At 39.3% G+C, this 18790-nt stretch overlaps 1 protein-coding gene across 5 annotated transcripts in view; it reads left to right on the top strand.

Moving 5' to 3' along the window:
• Positions 1-15616, top strand: part of CBLB (Cbl proto-oncogene B) — a 59965-nt gene extending 44349 nt beyond the window's left edge. For 3 of the 5 annotated variants that reach the window (XM_077927193.1, XM_028726697.2, XM_077927195.1), the window contains 6 exons: positions 2116-2256; positions 3461-3537; positions 3631-3759; positions 4812-4952; positions 6038-6157; positions 11028-15616. In XM_077927193.1, coding sequence (XP_077783319.1) covers positions 2116-2256; positions 3461-3537; positions 3631-3759; positions 4812-4952; positions 6038-6157; positions 11028-11290 — 871 coding nt within the window. In that variant the 3' untranslated portion in view covers positions 11291-15616. The remainder of the gene's footprint in view (positions 1-2115; positions 2257-3460; positions 3538-3630; positions 3760-4811; positions 4953-6037; positions 6158-11027) is intronic. The other 2 variants (XM_077927194.1, XM_077927196.1) reach the window with 1 other exon arrangement.
• Positions 15617-18790: the final 3174 nt, after the last annotated feature.

The following is an 18790-nucleotide window of genomic DNA, read 5'->3' as shown; positions in this document are numbered from 1 at the left end:
AAACAAACACTTTCCATGAGCTTTTATTCATTGTAAAACTTTGGAAGATGGAATGTTCATTTTCAACTGATTGGAAAACAATTAATATTTCCAGGGCAAACTATATGATGTGACTCTCTTGTGGAACTGTGGAACTTTAATATGCTTAGAAGTCATTGTATTGGCTTAACATTGTTGAGTGCAATCAATCAATCAGTCAATCAATCACTCAATCAATGCTGGTTTGTTTATTGATAAGTTGCCCTTAATAGGTTTTTTGATGAGTAGGATATAAATGCTTAAAAGAAATAGGAGCACATTTTAAAGCATACAACATTTCTTGACATATTTATTAATAGCATTGTAAAATTAGCCATATTCATCAATAATATTTTATGGCTATTGTAACTTAAACGGGAATTCAAAAGACTGGTGCAAATAGTTTAGTAGGGAGATTTTAAAGCAGAATGAGGTTTACAAAGCTATTTGCAGAACATGGGAGTCACCTTTAAATAAACCAGTCTTACATGGTTAAGGTCACAATCCTAGACCTGCTTACCTGGGAGTAAGTCTCACTGAGTTCCATAAAGCTTCCTTTAGTGTAGTTGTGGGTAGGATTGCAGCCTAACATATCAATATATGCCAGGAAACTCAATGAGATCCCATCAGATAAATAAGAGGCTTAAGTAAGCCTCTTTGAGTTCATTAACAATAAGATCATTTGATGGGTTCAAAGTTAAGTTAATTTGGATATACCAAACTGGATTGAATGAACTAAGGTGGGTAATTCCCCTTAACGTTATGTAAAAACAGACTAGATTTTAAGACAAAAATTAATCTATTCAGATGTAATAGTCAACCTCATTTAAGGAAGGCAAATGAGGATTCAACATGGTTTAAACTAAGTCTAGAGAAAATGGAAGGGCTTTAGGAACACACAAAGCTTTATCCTGTGCTCCTGGTTTTGTGGGTTAGCAACATTAAATTTAAAATTATGATAACACTTTTAGCTTTGAATATTTAGTTGGGGTACAGACAAGAGGCAGAAACCTCTTTGTTTGAATATATGATGTGCTTTGGCTCCCTCTACAGAAGGTGGTTAAATATTGCACTGCAGGAATATTCAAATTTCAGATTCTCATCTTCTACTGAAAATCCATTTTCTGTTACTGTCAGTTAAATTTCTGCTTCACATTTTTTAAATGTCTTGAGTTTTTTTAACTGACTTTCTTCTTCTTTTCTTCTTCAAACTTTGGAGTATGTTTAATATATGTAGAACTCTCACTCTGCTTGGCTTTTACACTCTTAACTTGCCCATAATGGCCAGGTTGAACATGTGGAATCACCTTACGCAGTTTATGTAGTACATTGAATGAAGTGTAATAGTTAAAACAGATATATGGAACCCACCCTGCACAGAGGGTGGGAAGAAATTTGAGTGGAAATGCCATTGATAGGAAACAACTAAGCATTTCCTATTTTACCCTTCCCTGGTTATTCTCCACCCAAAATGGCTGTTGCTGGTCTTTTTCTTGAATCAGGCTTTCTTAAACTTGCATGTAGTTTGTTCCTAAACTAATGAAAATGGAAGTGTGCAGATCTTGCTAAACATGCCATCTCTCTGTCATTTAATATTGGGCACCTACATTATATATTTCAGGATCATTTGATGAATGATTTAAAAAAAATTAAGTTCCCGTTATCTCTCTCTCTCCTTTGGGACATCAGCTGAAGATAAAATTACCATGTTAAGGGTCGTGTCCCCTGCTTCTAACATCTAACTGAGGGGGCAACAGAAATCTCATAATTTTCCTTAGCTTTAAGAGGAAAACGTTATGTAGCTACCTTATCAATAAGCATCATATTCCATTCATATTTATGCAGAATTTATTGCATATTTTTGTTACATACAGTGTGAAAAATCACCAAATGAGTGGCACAATGAGTGTTGCATTTGGATCCAGGAAAGTTGTTGGTTCAAAGCCCTCCTCAGTTGGGAAGCCTATTAGGTGACCACCTGCTAATCTTAACCTAACAGCCCTGGAAAAAGCTCAATTTAAATCACCAATAAATGTCATCAATATTTGCTACTATAACAAAGAAACTTATCTGGGTTTGATATACTTTTCTCTTGAGGTCTCCTGTTCCTGTTAAAAATTCCCTCCCTGAGAAACCAAGAGAATGTTTAGAAGAAGATGAATACAAGATTCCTTCATCCCATCCTGTTTCTTTGACTTCACAGTCACCTCATTGTCATAATATAAAGTCTCACATTCGGTAAGGCATGGTTTGAAGGCAATGGTGGAATCATTCTTTGGCATGATAGTATATCTAGTTTCAGCTTAATTTCATGTTTTAATTTATTGATGCTAATGTTCAAATTAGGGTGATACCAACTACTATCATTTTCATACAAAATATGATGTGGTCAGTATACCTTTTTTGAAGGTATCCTCCAGATGCTTGCTTGTTTGCTTACATAATGTCTCCATTGCTTTATATTCAAAACATCATAATAATCTCAAAACTGTTTACAGACTGAATCAAGGCACCAAACAAAACATTACAAAACAAAACAAAACATTACTAAGTTAAAATATTTAAAAATACACATTTAAAATAACCTAATTAACAGGAAAACAAAACGTAAACCTAAAATATTAGATAAAAATCAACTGACTGCAAAAGAACTACATAAAACAGTATAATTAGCAACTAAGCAAAATAACTGAAATAAAAGCTGCAGTTCCATTATAACCCACACATGCCTACAACTGTAACCACTCCCAAATACATCCTTAACCATCTTCCACAGCCAAACCTCACTCACATTCATTTATTCCAGCCATACAGATAACACAACTAATCCCCAGTCAACCAGTTGTTACAGGGCATTAAAACCATATAGCAACATTAAACATAATTTAAAACCAGCTCATTCACCCAGCTCCATCTGGGGCAATGTAATGCCATGCAAACAGCCACATGACATCTCCCTCCCCATCTCTTGCCAAAGTAGGGTCATCCCTATATTGGTTAGATCTCTCACACTGAGTGGTATAGCAACTCTGAAAAGCAAAATAATAGGGCAATCCAGACTCTTAACTCTGGGCAGCAAAAATTCCATTTTCCAACCAAGTGCAAAACAAAAGGGGGTGGCACCCACGCATTGCTCTTGAATTCTTTTCCGGAGATGGTATTTATTTATAAATATTTTTTTGTACCACTTACTGTTACAAATGCACCTTGAAGTGGTTTACAAAGATAGGAATAAAAATTACATTAAAACTATTTCAATTTTAAAAATTGTTATTAATTAGTAATGTTTTTAGTTTTCTGACCCCCATCCCCATTTTAGAAAAGTGAACCAGTAGTTTTTTTTAGAAACACAATGGCTTAATGAATTAATGATAATCTATGGTGAATTTCCTTTTTCTGATTTCATATAACTAACATGCCGGTGTTCAATCTCTGCTTTCAGTGTATGTGAGAATGGAATAATGAGCGAAACACACAATTCTGCCTCTGAGATGAAAAGATTGAAACATCCAGAGATGGGTATGACTTCTAAATTTTGTTTTTCCATGCTTAGAAAAAAAACCAGATTATTTTTTAAGGTGCAGTTTTAAGAAATCTGCTTTTGCTATTTAGGTGATACCTTTGAGCCTACTGTTCCAGTACCTTTACCACCTGCCCGACCTCCTTTGAGGGAAAACTTAAAACATGGCTCAGTAGTCAACAGGACTCCCTCCGATTATGACCTGCTTGTGCACCCTCCAGGTAATACATTATTTTACATCTAATTTTGTAGCATAAATTATGCAGAGGAGAGCTGGTGGAATAATGAATTTCTCTTCTTTTATGAATTCATAGTTGGACTACTTAAACATATTAGACCAAACGATGCCACAAATTGTAGGTATATTGTATATGTTTAAACTTGACATAAATGAAGACATACATATACAACTAGATATATTATATTTTAAATGATAAAATGTAGCACAGCAAAAATATCTTGTAGTCAAACAGTTTAATACAAATGACTCTAACATGATACTAGGTGCTGCTTTTTAGAAGGGAAGAACTACTCTCCTGCACGTGGACTTCCCTACATAATTCTTTGTAACCCAGGCTATAACTTAAGTAATACATTTGTAGGTGAGAAGATTATTGCATAAAGCAAAGTTTTAAAAGCACAATGGAATTCAAAAGCTCTTAAGAAATGACATCACAAGCCTTATTCTACTTCGTTATACTACAGTGTTCGTTTTAAAGTCATTAAGATTTCTTGTTTTGCTGCCATTGCATTTTCCCACTGAAGATGTTCCATGGCTCAGTGAATTGAGCTGACAGGTTCATGGATCCTGCCCATGTTTCTTCTTGCTGTTTAGACCATTGCCTTGCCAATAAGCATTTTCTGATAGTGATGCTATGTGCTAAAATTACAGCTCATGTGAGCATTCATATATGTACTTGTTTGTGGGTTTAATTATGATCTGTCATAATCACCTGGAAAAAAAGTTCATCCTGCATTCATCATTCAACCCACAATGCACGAAAGCTCAAATGCAGATGTACAGATAATTTTACAACACAGAGAAAACTTCTAAAAACGATACAGCGAAAGGTCATTCACAGCATGCGTTAAGTGTTGTTTGGAAGCCTCACTTTTATGATGCACAATTTCATTACTGGAGTCACTGAACTCCTTGATAAACCTTTGGAGGAAGCACCTCTCTTCCTGGCCAGAGAAAATCAATTTTAAGATTCACTTTTGATCATAGCATTAATGAAGATTCGCTTATTTAATGAGTTTTCTCTCAATGCAGGCGAAGATGCATCTGACAACCCGCCACCCTCGCTTCCCCCTCCGCCACCCCCTGCACGCCACAGCCTCATTGAGCAATCAAAGCCACTCATTGCAGGAAGCAGACCTTTGTCGGGACACGAACTCTACCTTCCTCCTGCAGGTAAGAGTTCAAAAGGGAATACATTTTTCATCTTCTAGTAGAGACATAGACAGACGGGGGTGGGAACTGTCATCAAGTGCTAGCTAGCTTTGGTCATATTTCTAACTATAAACTTACCATTTAGACATCGTAAGAAAATGGATGATTTATGTATGCTATAGTGAATGATAAATTGCAAGGACAAATACAAATGTATGCACCACTTCTGGATAGGGCACTTGAAGTTCAAAGAGGCATATTGGAGAAATCACGCAGCAGGTGTCTGTGTGCACGTAACTAAGTCTCAAACTGAAACTCTCTGAAGCTGAAGAAGCATATGTTACAGGACTATTGCAAAATTATAGGGGTTTTTTCTGAAATAGTGAGGTAACAGTGTACAGCGCCTACTGCACAACATTATCCAAATCTCTTGAAGTAGCCTTATATTTCCATAACCCTTCAAAAACACCACCATTTGGATCTACTTCTGTTCTCACTGTTTACTGTTGATACATACCACTCTGTTGAGAGTCTTGTATCCTCAAGAATGACTTTTCAGGGGAACTTTGGAGCTGTAGTGGAGGGGAAGAGGTGGTACAGAAGCCCTGTTGTCTGAACGTATTTCCACTCTTGCTGCTCAGATTTTTTTTTTTTTTAATGTGCTGCTGCACAGCGGGTGGAGTGGGGAGCAATGGCTGCAGTACTGAAAAACAGCATGAGAAGGTTTGATGTAGGGTAGCCACCAGAGGCCTATTTGTATTTTTCACCTTGAGATTTGGAGGCAAAAATGCACAGCAGCTCTAGCCCAACCTTCATTTGAAACTATATTTTGAAATAGGTTTGCAAACCATAGTTTAGAAGAAATAAATCCTTTTTCACCTGATTGTGATTTACCTGGTTGACATAGCATGGGAGGAAAGGGGAAATCTGCATGTGGGTATGGAGGAGTGCACATTTCCATAGCTCATTTTGTGGCATTTGAATTAAGCCTGTATTTATTAGTCCACCAGTGATCTCATTTGTATTCATTTCTGATCTTCATATTCTTTGATTACTATAATTGTCCTAGGAACATTAAATTTCCTTTTGTTTTTAAAATTGTATAGATCTTTTCTTTGATCCTGTAAATGGCTTAGTTCCTTTACCTCCAGTTCGAAGATTAACTGGTGAAAATATGAAAACACACAGAACATCGCAGGACTATGACCAGCTTCCATCTTGTTCAGGTAAGCAAAGCACAGTATACAGAACCATTTCTTTGCCACCTTCTCCCCCAAAGAACAAATTGATAACTTTGTCCTTTTTGTGATACTGAACACAATGAATTACTATAAGGGGGGAAAAAAACATTTGAAATTGGTGATCTATGGCACTGTCCATCTTTATCTGAACTTCTATTGTATTTCTATTACTTTATTAGAGAGATAGCTGTGTTTCTCAGGCCCACACTACATACTAGTTTCCCTCCCTACACATAGGTAATATTACATATAGACAAATGGAAATCATACTATATGAAATAAGGTCTAGGAAAATATTGCAGGAACAGCACAAGAGGTGTGCCACAACTAAGAATAGCCTAGTCCCTGCCTGTCACATTTCAGATGGCAGGGCAACCACAAGAATGCCTCAGGAGAAGATCTTGGTGTATGGTCCGACTGATGGATTATTGCTAACATTATGTATATACCTTTCACCACAAGGCCCCATGAAGGGTTTCAACAATTTAAGCTACAATGTTAAAAGCAGTTTTAAACAAGTTACAATCACAATATAGGGTGAGTCATGCAAATATACATCTCAGGTGTCAAAAGGCCAGGATAAAGAAGTGTATCTTCAGTATGTGACAGAAACTGCATGATGAAGATATGAAGATGCAAGACGCACCTCTGTGTGGCCAATTTAACATTTCCACTGCCTCACCTGAATTGGGTGTGTTTGTTCAAGAGCCTTGCCTGTGTCCTGCCATCACTGCAACTGAAATTCATCCAGTAACACAGGATCAAATGGGGCACTTTATCACTAGCTAGAACTTTCACAACATTAGCCTCAAATCACAGCGTACATGAGTGAGCTTGTCCTCAAAGTGGTATACACATCATCACTTAGTAAATGCATCAAACTTGACATCATCAGCTGGGCCAAGTCGAAGGAGGCCATGAATCACTCAGAAAAGCTCTTATAAGAAGCATTGTAAGGACACAGCAGCCGTGGAGAAGTATTACTTCTTCACTGTCGTCACCACCGCAGAATAGGCTTGATAATGAGCTCTGAATTTTGTTAGGTCAGAGTCACAGTGAGTTTTGCTGCTTATATTCTGCCATTCTCCCTGCCTGCTTTTAGCTCTCAGTTACTTGAGGTAGCTGAACATGCTCTACCTAGCAGGAGGGAGAAGGCACTTGGGAGCCATCCTGTCAACCACTTAAGTGGTATCTGCATTCCACAGAGTAACCTAGGAAATTAAGAGGAGTGCCCGTTATGCCAACCAGAATTCTTCCAAGATCCCTCAGGAATGTGCTAAGTGTGTGATTTTCACTCCACAAGTTCATAGTTTGGACAGTTATTGAATGCAACAGCAGCTGCCCAGGCAGCATATGCACATTGTGAAAACTTGACCCTACATTCCCATGATGTTAGATGAAAATGTAGTTCTGCAAGCCGAAGCCTAGTATTAATATGTATATTTTTAAAAATCCGACCTGGTTGTATGAGGCACTTGCCCGTTTACCATTTACACACCTTAGAATGCAACACTTGAAAATAGAAAAGCCACCGACATAGATATATACTGCATTCCACCAAATAAGATTACACAATGCAGTGTATTGAATGTTCATTTGTATACCTAGACTAATGAAGTATAGTTTCATGTACAGTAGTACCCTCGGGTTACATACGCTTCGGGTTAAATACGCTTCAGGTCACAGACTCTGCTAACCCAGAAATAGTACCTCGGATTAAGAACTTTGCTTCAGGATGGGAACAGAAATTGTGCGGCAGTGGCGCAGCAGCAGCGGGAGGCCCCATTAGCTAAAGTGGTGCTTCAGGTTAAGAACGGACCTCCGGAACGAATTAAGTACTTAACCTGAGGTACCACTGTAATTGGAAACAGACATTACAGACCAAACATACCTAACTGAAGATAGTTAGATAAACTCTTTAGATAAACATAGCTGGTGTTGGGAAATGAACTCCTTATTCCTAAACATTTCTGTGATAAACATTAACTGGGATTTTAGAAGTTTTCCCCTCAGAAGACCATGGCTGCAGCTGGGGTTCTTTGGCTCTATTCCAAGGATGGATACATTATTATTTTTTTGCTCCAAGGGACCAAATTCAAGAGGTGGGTGGGCCTGCCTAACTCTCAGTCACATATTGTCATTATTGCATGACAAGATGAACAGGTTGGCTGTCCCGCCGACCTGGCAAAAGCCCTTGCACTGTGTTCCCAGGTGCCTCACAGCCAGCTTGCTGTCAGGCTTTTAGAAACAGCAGCACAAATGCTGTCGTGAGCCCTATGCTCAACACTTCACAAAGCACAGGGGTAGCAAAGCCATTCTTTCTGCTTTCCCCATTGGGGGATAGGGAGAAAGAAGCCAGCATTTAACGGGCATCTCATAGCCAATCTGTCACTCACCTGCATCCAACGCGGCAGGATTTAACCCATGAATTGGTGCCTGTTCCCTGCTGGAATTCAGCATTGCTCAACCTGCAGGAAATGCTGAATTCCCTGCCCTCCCACCATCCGCTGATGTCACAAGTGATGCCAACTCATGCAGAGCCAAATTGGACTCCCTGGTGGGCCAAGATTGGCCCATGGGCCAGAGGTTCCCCACCCCCTGCTCTAGTCCACAATGAACACAAAACAGTTCTCTTTATAAAATGCCACCATTAAAGCTTGCATAGTTAACGTTATCCATGCTTTAACTTACTTAGGGTGTGATTCTTTAACTTGAACTAATTGTTTTCCATTATTGGTGGTCCTTCTGATCCCAGCCAAATTTCTTTTTTAAATGTTAACCAAATTGCTGCATGACGTACTTATAGTCGTCTTGATATTTGTGTGGGCTACAATATTTGGAAGATTTCTACCACAATCTTCTAAAATATCCACGAGTTTCAACCAGCACTTCAAATAATGATGCAGTGTGAATTGTATCAATACTTCCAATTTAAGCTGAATTAAATGAAAATCTGTGTACTAAATCATGTCATAGTATAAACTGGCAAGTTTTTTTATTGGATTTATAGTCTGTGTAATTAATAATATTCATGAGGAACTGTTCCACCTTTAACCTGAATTGAATAAAACACTTGTGGATAGCATTTGTATTCTGGAACAATTCAACACATAATGCACATTTTATATTCATTCCAGCTCATTTTATGGGCGATCAGAATCTGTTTAATTATTTGGCAGAATAAGAACCTTAAAATATGACAAATGAATCACTAATTTATCATGTGTAAAAATGATGGGAGTGGTCACACTCCAGATGTTCTGAGACTCCGTGTTCCCCATCCGTGATATATAATAAAACAGCCCTTGCCCTTGGGTTTATAATCTGAGGGACACAACCCAATAGGAAAAATGAATTTTTTTGGGGGGAGGGGGGACAAACTCAAACACTAGTTAATAGCTATAGAGCCCTTGTAGTGACCAGCTGAAAGGCAACAGTTCAAAGAGACACCAACTTTTGCTGGTTTCTCAGCTATGTCAATGGAGCTGTCCCCCAGCCTTCTCTCTCTTTCTCTCCCTCTAAATTTATTTTTATAATTTCCACAAATTATTACAAATTAAGCCAAATTACTTTAATACAATTTCTTAAAATCAGGTTTTCCGCTCCTGTTGCAAACACATGTCAATCATTTCCTCCCATAGCAGCATCATTTCTTATTTAGTGTCCAGTTGTCATTCTTCACTTGGTCCAGGAGCGCCTCTTCATTAAAGCCAGTTGTTCAGATTAAGGAGAAACCATCCACAAACCATGCCGGTAGCGGAGGATCATCCATAGCAGGGACACCCCCCCAGGTCACTCCCACTCTGCCTTTCAAGTTGGCAGACACAGGATTGCATGACACTGCAAGATACTGTAAACTCCCCAGACTCCACTGGGGAGCATTGCAAGAATTTATGCCTCATAAATCCACTCTTTCACCTGCCTGAGCTTTCTCGCAGCCCCCAGAGGGCTACAAAGTACATCCGCCATTGATCATGATCATGGCTGGGAACCCCAATCTTCTCTCTTCTTTAGTCTAGTGGAATGGCTGGTGTGATGAGGGAGGAGCCTGATTGGGCTAGTTTTTCAGGAGAGCTGATAGACAAGGTCCTGCAGTGCCATTTCTTCCTCTTCATTTACTGGAGAATGTGTTGGCCATGCCAGTTCCTACTTCTTTCCTAAATATCAGCCATCTATCACCATAGAAATTGCTTTAATAGTTTTTTATGTTCTTTGTAAAATTGCAAATTGTGTGGTGAAGACATAAAGCTGAACACTCCATAGTTGATATCCATGGAAGATATTTAAACCCTAGCTTAGTTCTTGCACTAAAACCAGTGGGATTTAAGAAGCTTAATTTTGACTGACTGTGTCCTTTCTTTTTCTGCTGTTGGCTACAGGCACGTATGACTAATTCTGCCACCAAATAAAATGGAAAATCATTTTGATCTTACCTATGCAGAATTTAAATGGAACTGTGGATTGTTTTGGTACATGGCCTTGTACCAGATTTCCAATTCCGTTCAGGTTTCATTGTGAGCTTTGATAACTATGTAAGATTGGTCCTTAGATTTAAAAAGGCAAGAAGGCAAATTTAGTCCCAATCTTGATTATCAGTGATCTGTTGTCTCATATTACCTTATTCTTCATTAAGTGTAATCGTATGGTGCATTTAGGAAACTGTATGTGTAAAAATAAAAATGACATATAATGATTCAGGTTTGCTGCAAACACTTCCCCAGCACTCTAACAAATTAAACTAATTAATAAAAAATTCCACACAGAAACATTGGCTGTGAATAACTATGAATGTTGGTTCTCGTTACATTTATTGAATATCAAATTGTGTTTTTCTTTTGATTTTCTTCTTGTGCAGATGGTTCACAAGCACCAGCCAGACCTCCTAAACCACTGCCCCGCCGGACTGCTCCAGAAATACACCATAGGAAGGCACATAACTCTGACCCATCTCTAGAAAATGTTGATGCAAAAATTGCAAAACTTATGGGAGAAGGCTATTCCTTTGAAGAAGTGAAGCGGGCGCTTGAAATAGCCCAAAACAACCTTGATGTAGCACGGAGCATTCTAAGAGAATTTGCCTGCTTTCCTCCGACCATTTCCCCACGTCTCAATCTATAGCAGTGTGGAAAACCTTGCAGCAAGCCTGTCCTTCAGAAGTTTGTGAGTGTGAACATGAGAGCTAACATGCAAGTGCAACACTGCGTGCGAGAGAGAGATTATTCTCTAGACATTTTCAAAGAGTAGAGTTCCAGCAGTTTTTCAGGGAGGGGAAACTGCTCCTTTCAAGACATAAGTGGATTTGATCTTCTGTATTTTTGCTAGCCATACTTTTTTGAATCAGGGTTGAACTGACAAATAATTTAAAGAAGTTTACTTCCCATAAACTTTTAATCTGTGAAATGCATTTTCATGTTTACAAGGTGGTGAGTGACCATTTTCAAGCTGATAGTCCTCTTTTGTTCTTGTTCATATTTTCTACTCTTGTGTAGCATTTCCAACTGTTTTTGTACTGACTTGCCCCATCAACTATAAGTCACTTATTTCTTATCTCCATTTTTTCTTTTAAAGAAGCTTTAATCTCTTTTTCTTCTTCTTCTTCTTCTTTTCTTTTGCATTTTAGCATCAAGCAAATGCAAGGGAAAATGTGGCCTTCACTACTGATTTTTCCCTACTGTTGTATCTTTGCTATTTAGAGAGAGAAAATTGAATGTGTAATACATTGTTATTGTCTTTGGTCTGCCTCTTGGAGGGCATTTTGACTGCAACAGTGGGCAGCTTTTCTTTGACATATGGCCGATAACTTTCAAGGTCTAGATGGCTTCAATTTTAAAATAAATTAAACGTTCACAATATTCAATTGCATTATATGATAGTTTCCCTGAAATGTAAATTGTACCTGGAACATATACTAAAAATCCATTTGTATGCATTTCAGATTAGCCCTTCATTCCATGATGAGCTTGATGAAAGGTGCCCATGTTCATGCCTTGAATATTATCAGGCATGCCAAATAGATCCATTGTGTCGAGTTATATTAGCAGTGACCAGGTAGATTGCACTCCTGGAAGGTGGGATCAGTTAATTTCCTGTGTGAATAATTATTTGCTGGTTCATCACAGCTTTGGGGACAAATTCATATTAACACAGGTACTTTGAATCTTTGCCCTGTTGAATCCAAATACATTTATTGTGGCACTATTTCTTCGACGCTCACATTATTACCTTAAAAGCACATTCAGTGCCAAGATCAACCAATTGCGCAGGATTTTCCTTTTTGGAGATACCTTAAATATGTTTGCCTTGAGTTCCTAGTGGTGCCCCACACTGTGATGTTCCAAAGCACAGGCTGAATCAAGACCTTTGACTTCTTAAATGAAGTGTTATTGGTAAGCTCCAGAAAAAAATCCACATGTGCTCTCATTCTTACTTCTCTTGTCAACATTGAAGTCTCCCCCTTTACTTTCACATACACTCCCTGACATTGTTTAGCCGGAATGACAGGTGGTCAAATGAATACAAGCTGTGAGATGGGGAAAATGCATATCGTCTATTGCTCATGCAGCTGTTTCCTCCATAATCATTGGCCAAGTTGGCTTCGCCTTATGGAAGCTGGAGTTCAACAACATCTACAGCAAGGGGTGGGGATCATTTTTCAACCCAAGGCCTACATTCTCTTGTGAGGAACCTTCTGGGATCCGCATACTTATGAGGAGTGGGGCAGCAGCAAAAGTGGTGAAGCAATGGATGTGACTCTTACCTTTGACTAATAGGCTACATTTCAGCCATGCAGACAGAAATTTATCTACACATCTGCATCCTTGATCAAGCATGACATGGTCACTGTTGAAGGCTACATTCCAGATGAGCACAAGCACTCAAGGAAGGCATGGAGCAGGTCCGGTGAGGGATGTGATCTGAGGGAGGAAGGGTCCAGGGAGAGTCCCAAGGCAAGACAGGGAGGCCTGAGGGTTCCTCACTCCTTTTCTAGATGTTCATAGGTTCCTTGCCCCTGGTTTAGAGCCAATATAAGGCACCCATCTCTTCAGCCCTACCACCATATGTGACATGCCCAACATCACCTGGCCTAGTGATTCAACATCCAATGAAGCTGTTGTGACTTTATAAAAACAGATGCAATCATTCAGAGGAACTCCTGTTCCTGATTGAATATAGACTAGTGGGGAAAAAAGTACTGCAAGGAGGGAATCAGGAACCAGGTCTCCAAAATTAAGGCTGTGATCCATTTTCCAGAAATCAGATTAGGCAAGATCAGGGACATCTCAGTTTGTGGTGCACATCCTCAGCCCTTTCCCTTGGGCCAGTTTTGAGAAGGTCTTTCACCTAGCAACTCATTGTCACAACACTACTTGATTTGATTTTGGCACTCTAGCTCATTTATGGTGACAAGTTTTAAATATAATTTATATTGGAATTCCAGTTTTTCATATCCTCTATTTTCTCCTAAAGATCTGATCGTGTGACATACCCACTTCTAAACTATTCAAAATGTAATTCTGTGCAATCATACTTGACTATCTCTTTGGTCCTCGTGAAGAGGACTTATCTATAAGTCCCGAAAAAGATCCTTAAGACTGGTTTTGAGCCTTCTAATTCATAAGAACCTTGTTGATGTGCTGCTAAGTTAAAAAGCTTCAATTTTCCTACAGAAAACACAAGTTATATTCTGCCATTTTAAAAGATTAATATATTCTAAAGAGGGAAAGGACTACTTGTCATAGCACAAGACCTTCAATTGCAGTAGAGACCATTCTTTTTAGCATAGGTCAGTGGGTCCCAAACTGTTTGGGGGCACCACCCTCTGGGTCCCATAAACTCAGCCCCAGCACCCTTCTACCCTACCCTATAAAAAGCATTATTCAAAATAGCGGTATGCACAACCCACAAAGGAAGAGAATGATACAATAAAATTCAAAACAGTAATGATTAATTACACATTTATTCACAATCCAATTAAATTATTTAAAGTAAAAAAAAATTGATGCATTTGATCCAGTGATGCCTGCTTTTCAAAGTCTGACAGTCATTTACACCTTCAGCATCCCCTTGCCTCTTAATGCCCACGCTAGGTAATTCCACCATCCCTTTGTGGGCAGTACTGCCCACTTTGGGAACCACTGGTATGGGTATTTAGGAAAAGCACTAATTCTACTCTCCTAAAGTGCACAGTGTGGTGTTTTGTGTTACTGGGATGACTTGGACTAATTCCAGTAGATGAAAGCTTGTGAAAGAATGTGTCAACGTACTCATATACCAGGCTTCCTCAAACTCGGCCTTCAGATGTTTTGAGACTACAATTCCCATCATCCCTGGCCACTGGTCCTGCTAGCTAGGGATCATAGTAGTTGGAGGCCAAAAACATCTGGAGGGCCGAGGTCGAGGAAGCCTGTCATAAACTGTCCCAAGTCTGGATCTAATGATTCTAGGATTCATAAAGTCTTTGAAGAAGTTACAAGGCCATCATATCCCAGTGAAGAATGTTCACACTAATGCCCACTCAAAGTCATCCCATGGATGACAGAATGGTCCTGAAAAGCATTCTTAATAGTATAGCCATGCAAAATTATCTCTCTGATGGTTTGGTTATTGCTCATGAATTAGCAGAATAATATGGCAAGAGTTCTGTTCTGAACAAGGTCTCTACATTACCACAGAAAAAGGGCTTGTTCATACAAATATTCACACATATTTAAGCACACTGTTGTGTTTGGTAGCACATAATTCTCAGTGAATCAATTTCAGAGGCATTTAAGCTACTCATAATGGTGATCCTGTTCCTACATCGAAGACTCACTCAAGAGCTTTAATTAATCATTTCAACATAATGTCAGCTTTCTGCTAAAGAATTCTAAAATTGCTGACTCAGATGATGGGGCACATCGACAATGCAGACAATATGTAATGCAAGCAAACTCAACGTCTGTTCAACGAGCCGCCATTTTAATGCTTGATCAGTGTCCTCAAATAGCCAACTAGTCTTGTGCCAGGTTTGCTTAAATCCCATGTGTGTGCTTGAGGATTTTTCATAATGTGAATTTATTTGTACCAGAATCATATTTCCAGCTTGAAGCTTTACTTTGCACTGACCTGGTAAATATTTTAATTTGTGTCTTAAAAGCTTGACAAACTTGGAAGCAGATAAGTGTGTTTTTAATCAGGTACTGCCTGTTGACCTGGAACGTAGTGCTTCTAGGACTGGTTTCTTGAAAGGACTGCAATAGTTTTCATTTTTGAAGGTTTATCTTCTAAATAACTATTTTATCTGAAAAAAAGCCTTTTTATAAACTTGTCTAACGTGGCAAACATAGTGATGTGATCAATTCCTATTTTATTCAACATTCTTTTTTCAATTCTGAATATTATGTAACCTCAAATTACTTTATCTGTTCTTGTAAGGTATTTTATAAAAATGTTAACAGAATCATACATTTTCTTGGAGTGTGTTTATTAACTTGTTTTACCCAAGCATCATGTCATTTCCACAGTTAACCTGCAAATGGATGGATTTGATATTATTTATATGGACTTGTGAAGATGAACAATTTTTTAATAATATGTTGATATCCAGGAAACTTCTGTACCACTGACTTAATAATCATGTTCTCAAGTTCATGTGTGTGTGTTTGCATAGCAATTGTGAGTTTCCACTGGTCTTGCATAGGAATTGTTGTTCCTGTTATAGTTGCAGTTATAGTCCTTGTATGTTGGGTGAATACACCATTTGCATAATAGGTTCCTTTTAAAAAAAAAATGGTCAGACTCCAAAGTGCGATGATAGACATACTTGAGGACTTCACATCATGGCATTTCCGCCTTTAAACAACAGACCACCATGCCATAACACAGACTACTTTTAAAAGGCGTATCAGTTTCAAAAGTGTCTTCCTTTGTGGCATGGGGGCCTATTTGAGAACTCAAGTTTGATGAGCAAAATAGGATTCATTTTGTTTTATAAGACTGGGGATATGTAACAATAGTATGTTATAGTGTGTCTGGGACTACCTCATAAATTGTCTAGTGACAACTGTATATAGAATAACTGGCTTCTTTCTCTGAGAATGGGATCACTGATGAGATACAATTGTTTTATTATCTTCTATTATCTGGTTCCTTCAGCATCGTAGCACTTCACTTTCTCTGTCCGAATGGGGATGTGATCTGTGTGTGTCCGTAGGGATGTGATCTGTGTGTGTGGACTTCTTGCCCAGCCTAAATCACTGTGTATCCTTTTAGTCCCTGTCTTGGTGGCTGGCATTTCAGTTTTCTTAAGGAAAAGCTAGCACTCATTCTGGTTTCATCTTCAGAGGAGGTGTCCACTAGATAGCACTCTTAACACATACTACTTTTGGCTTAGAAGAGAGTTGGGCATTTCATCTTCTGTTAGCAATTAAATGTTGAGTTGTAATAATACTTTGAAGCTATGGAAACAAATATTTGAAACAACTCAGTTCATGGTTTTCAAGAACCCAATGTAATACAGAATTCAGACCCATTCTCTTAAGTTAGAATAAACTGCTAAGTCTTAATGCAAGATAAAGGGTTCTGCTGAAGCAAGGATACTTAAGTGATGGGGAACGATAAGCGATCATTTTAAAAAGGAATTGCATTATGCTCCTTTTGACAACACTTTTGAGAATGCTATGGAGCCAATGGAAGGCTATCGGTTGATATGGATGATGAGTAATGTACCAGGTGGAAAGTTGGCAATTTACTCTTTAAACAAGTTACTGAAATGTGGGGCTTTCATGAGCCCACAGTAAAAATAACTTTGATAGCCCCAAACTCAATTCTTGAAGCAACTGTATACTATACCTTGTTAGATTTGTTTGTAATACAGTGGTACCTCGGGTTACATAAGCTTCAGGTTACATATGCTCCAGGTTACAGACTCCGCTAACCCAGAAATATTACCTCGGGTTAAGAACTTTGCTTCAGGATGCAAACAGAGATCGTGCTCCGGCGGCGTGGCAGCAGCAGGAGGCCCCATTAGCTAAAGTGGTGCTTCAGGTTAAGAACAGTTTCAGGTTAAGAATGGACCTCCGGAACGAATTAAGTGTTTCTGATGGTGTTTCCTGCTTGGCAGGGGGTTGGACTCGATGGCCCTTGTGGTCTCTTCCAACTCTATGATTCTATGATTCTAAGTACTTAACCCGAGGTACCACTGTATTTGTCACGGGTTGTAATGTGAACTTTCTCCATAAAATGGCAGATCAGTGGTTGGCAGCTGTCATCCACGGCAGCCAACATTGGGAGCTGCCAATGGTGCAGTTGTTGGAATCAGACTGAAGAAGTCATTTTTAATTCATCAGATTTTCAAATGTGCCCCATGTATGATGTTCGTCATACAGGGAAATGTGGCTATCCACAACAATCAAATCAGAATGATCCACAATAAAACAAGAGGGAGCTGGGCATGTTTAGCCTGGAGAAGAGGAGGTTAAGGGGTGATATGATAGCCATGTTCAAATATATAAAAGGATGTCATATAGAGGAGGGAGAAAGGTTGTTTTCTGCTGCTCCAGAGAAGCGGACACGGAGCAATGGATCCAAACTACAAGAAAGAAGATTCCACCTAAACATTAGGAAGAACTTCCTGACAGTAAGAGCTGTTCGACAGTGGAATTTGCTGCCAAGGAGTGTGGTGGAGTCTCCTTCTTTGGAGGTCTTTAAGCAGAGGCTTGACAACCATATGTCAGGAGTGCTCTGATGGTGTTTCCTGCTTGGCAGGGGGTTGGACTCGATGGCCCTTGTGGTCTCTTCCAACTCTATGATTCTATGATTCTAAGAATTGTTTTCTGACATAAGCATTTTCCCCACTCGTGCTTTCAAGGGTAGGTATTAGACCAAATGGAAAATCAATAGACTCTGAAGACTATTAGGTTGTCATGTATTAAGATGATTGAATGCGCATCTATCTTTCATGGGCCCCTCTAGCTGGGCCAGCTGAAGGGTGTCCGTGCTCTTTGCTCTCAGGACCTGTCGGACTGTCCTCCAAATCTTGGCTGTGTGCTCTGCATGAAGGCTAACCATGCCATGCTTGGTGTCTATCACTGCTGCCTTGTGCACCATTATCTGTGCTGAGTCCCCCCCCTCCATGTTCACCACAAAGCTGTGGTTTTGTAGACAGACTAGGGTCTCTGTTATATCACTTGCAACTTGTTGAAGAGTGTCTCAGCAGATGTCCTGGTTCAAATACCGATTGACCCTCTTGCGATCCAGGATGGCCTTCCATTTTTACGCCTTCTTTGGAACCATGAACAAAATAGTAGCAGCCAGATCCGCGCTGTGGTTCTGCCACATGCTCTGTTGCCCTGATATCCAGCAAATGCTGGAGTGCCTGAAGCATCAGGAGCAAAGGGGGGAAATGGAGAAGGAGTAGCTGATCAAACTCTATCCTGTAACCCTGCTGGATGATGCTGAGCAACCACCGGTATGTAGTTGTGGCCTCCTGTAACTGAGGAAGTGCTATATCTCCCTGCCCCACTTCCCTGGAAGCTGGTCGGAGTCAGGCCTGTTGCTGCCTCTTGTAGTAACTATCTTAAGGCCTGTTGAAGAAAGAGTTCTGGTTATTCTGGTTTCTGTTTGAGAAGAACCCCACCT

The sequence above is a fragment of the Podarcis muralis genome, chromosome 4, assembly GCF_964188315.1.
Source record: "Podarcis muralis chromosome 4, rPodMur119.hap1.1, whole genome shotgun sequence".
NCBI classification, from domain to species: domain Eukaryota; kingdom Metazoa; phylum Chordata; class Lepidosauria; order Squamata; family Lacertidae; genus Podarcis; species Podarcis muralis.
This window is presented reverse-complemented; position numbering and strand designations above follow the sequence as displayed.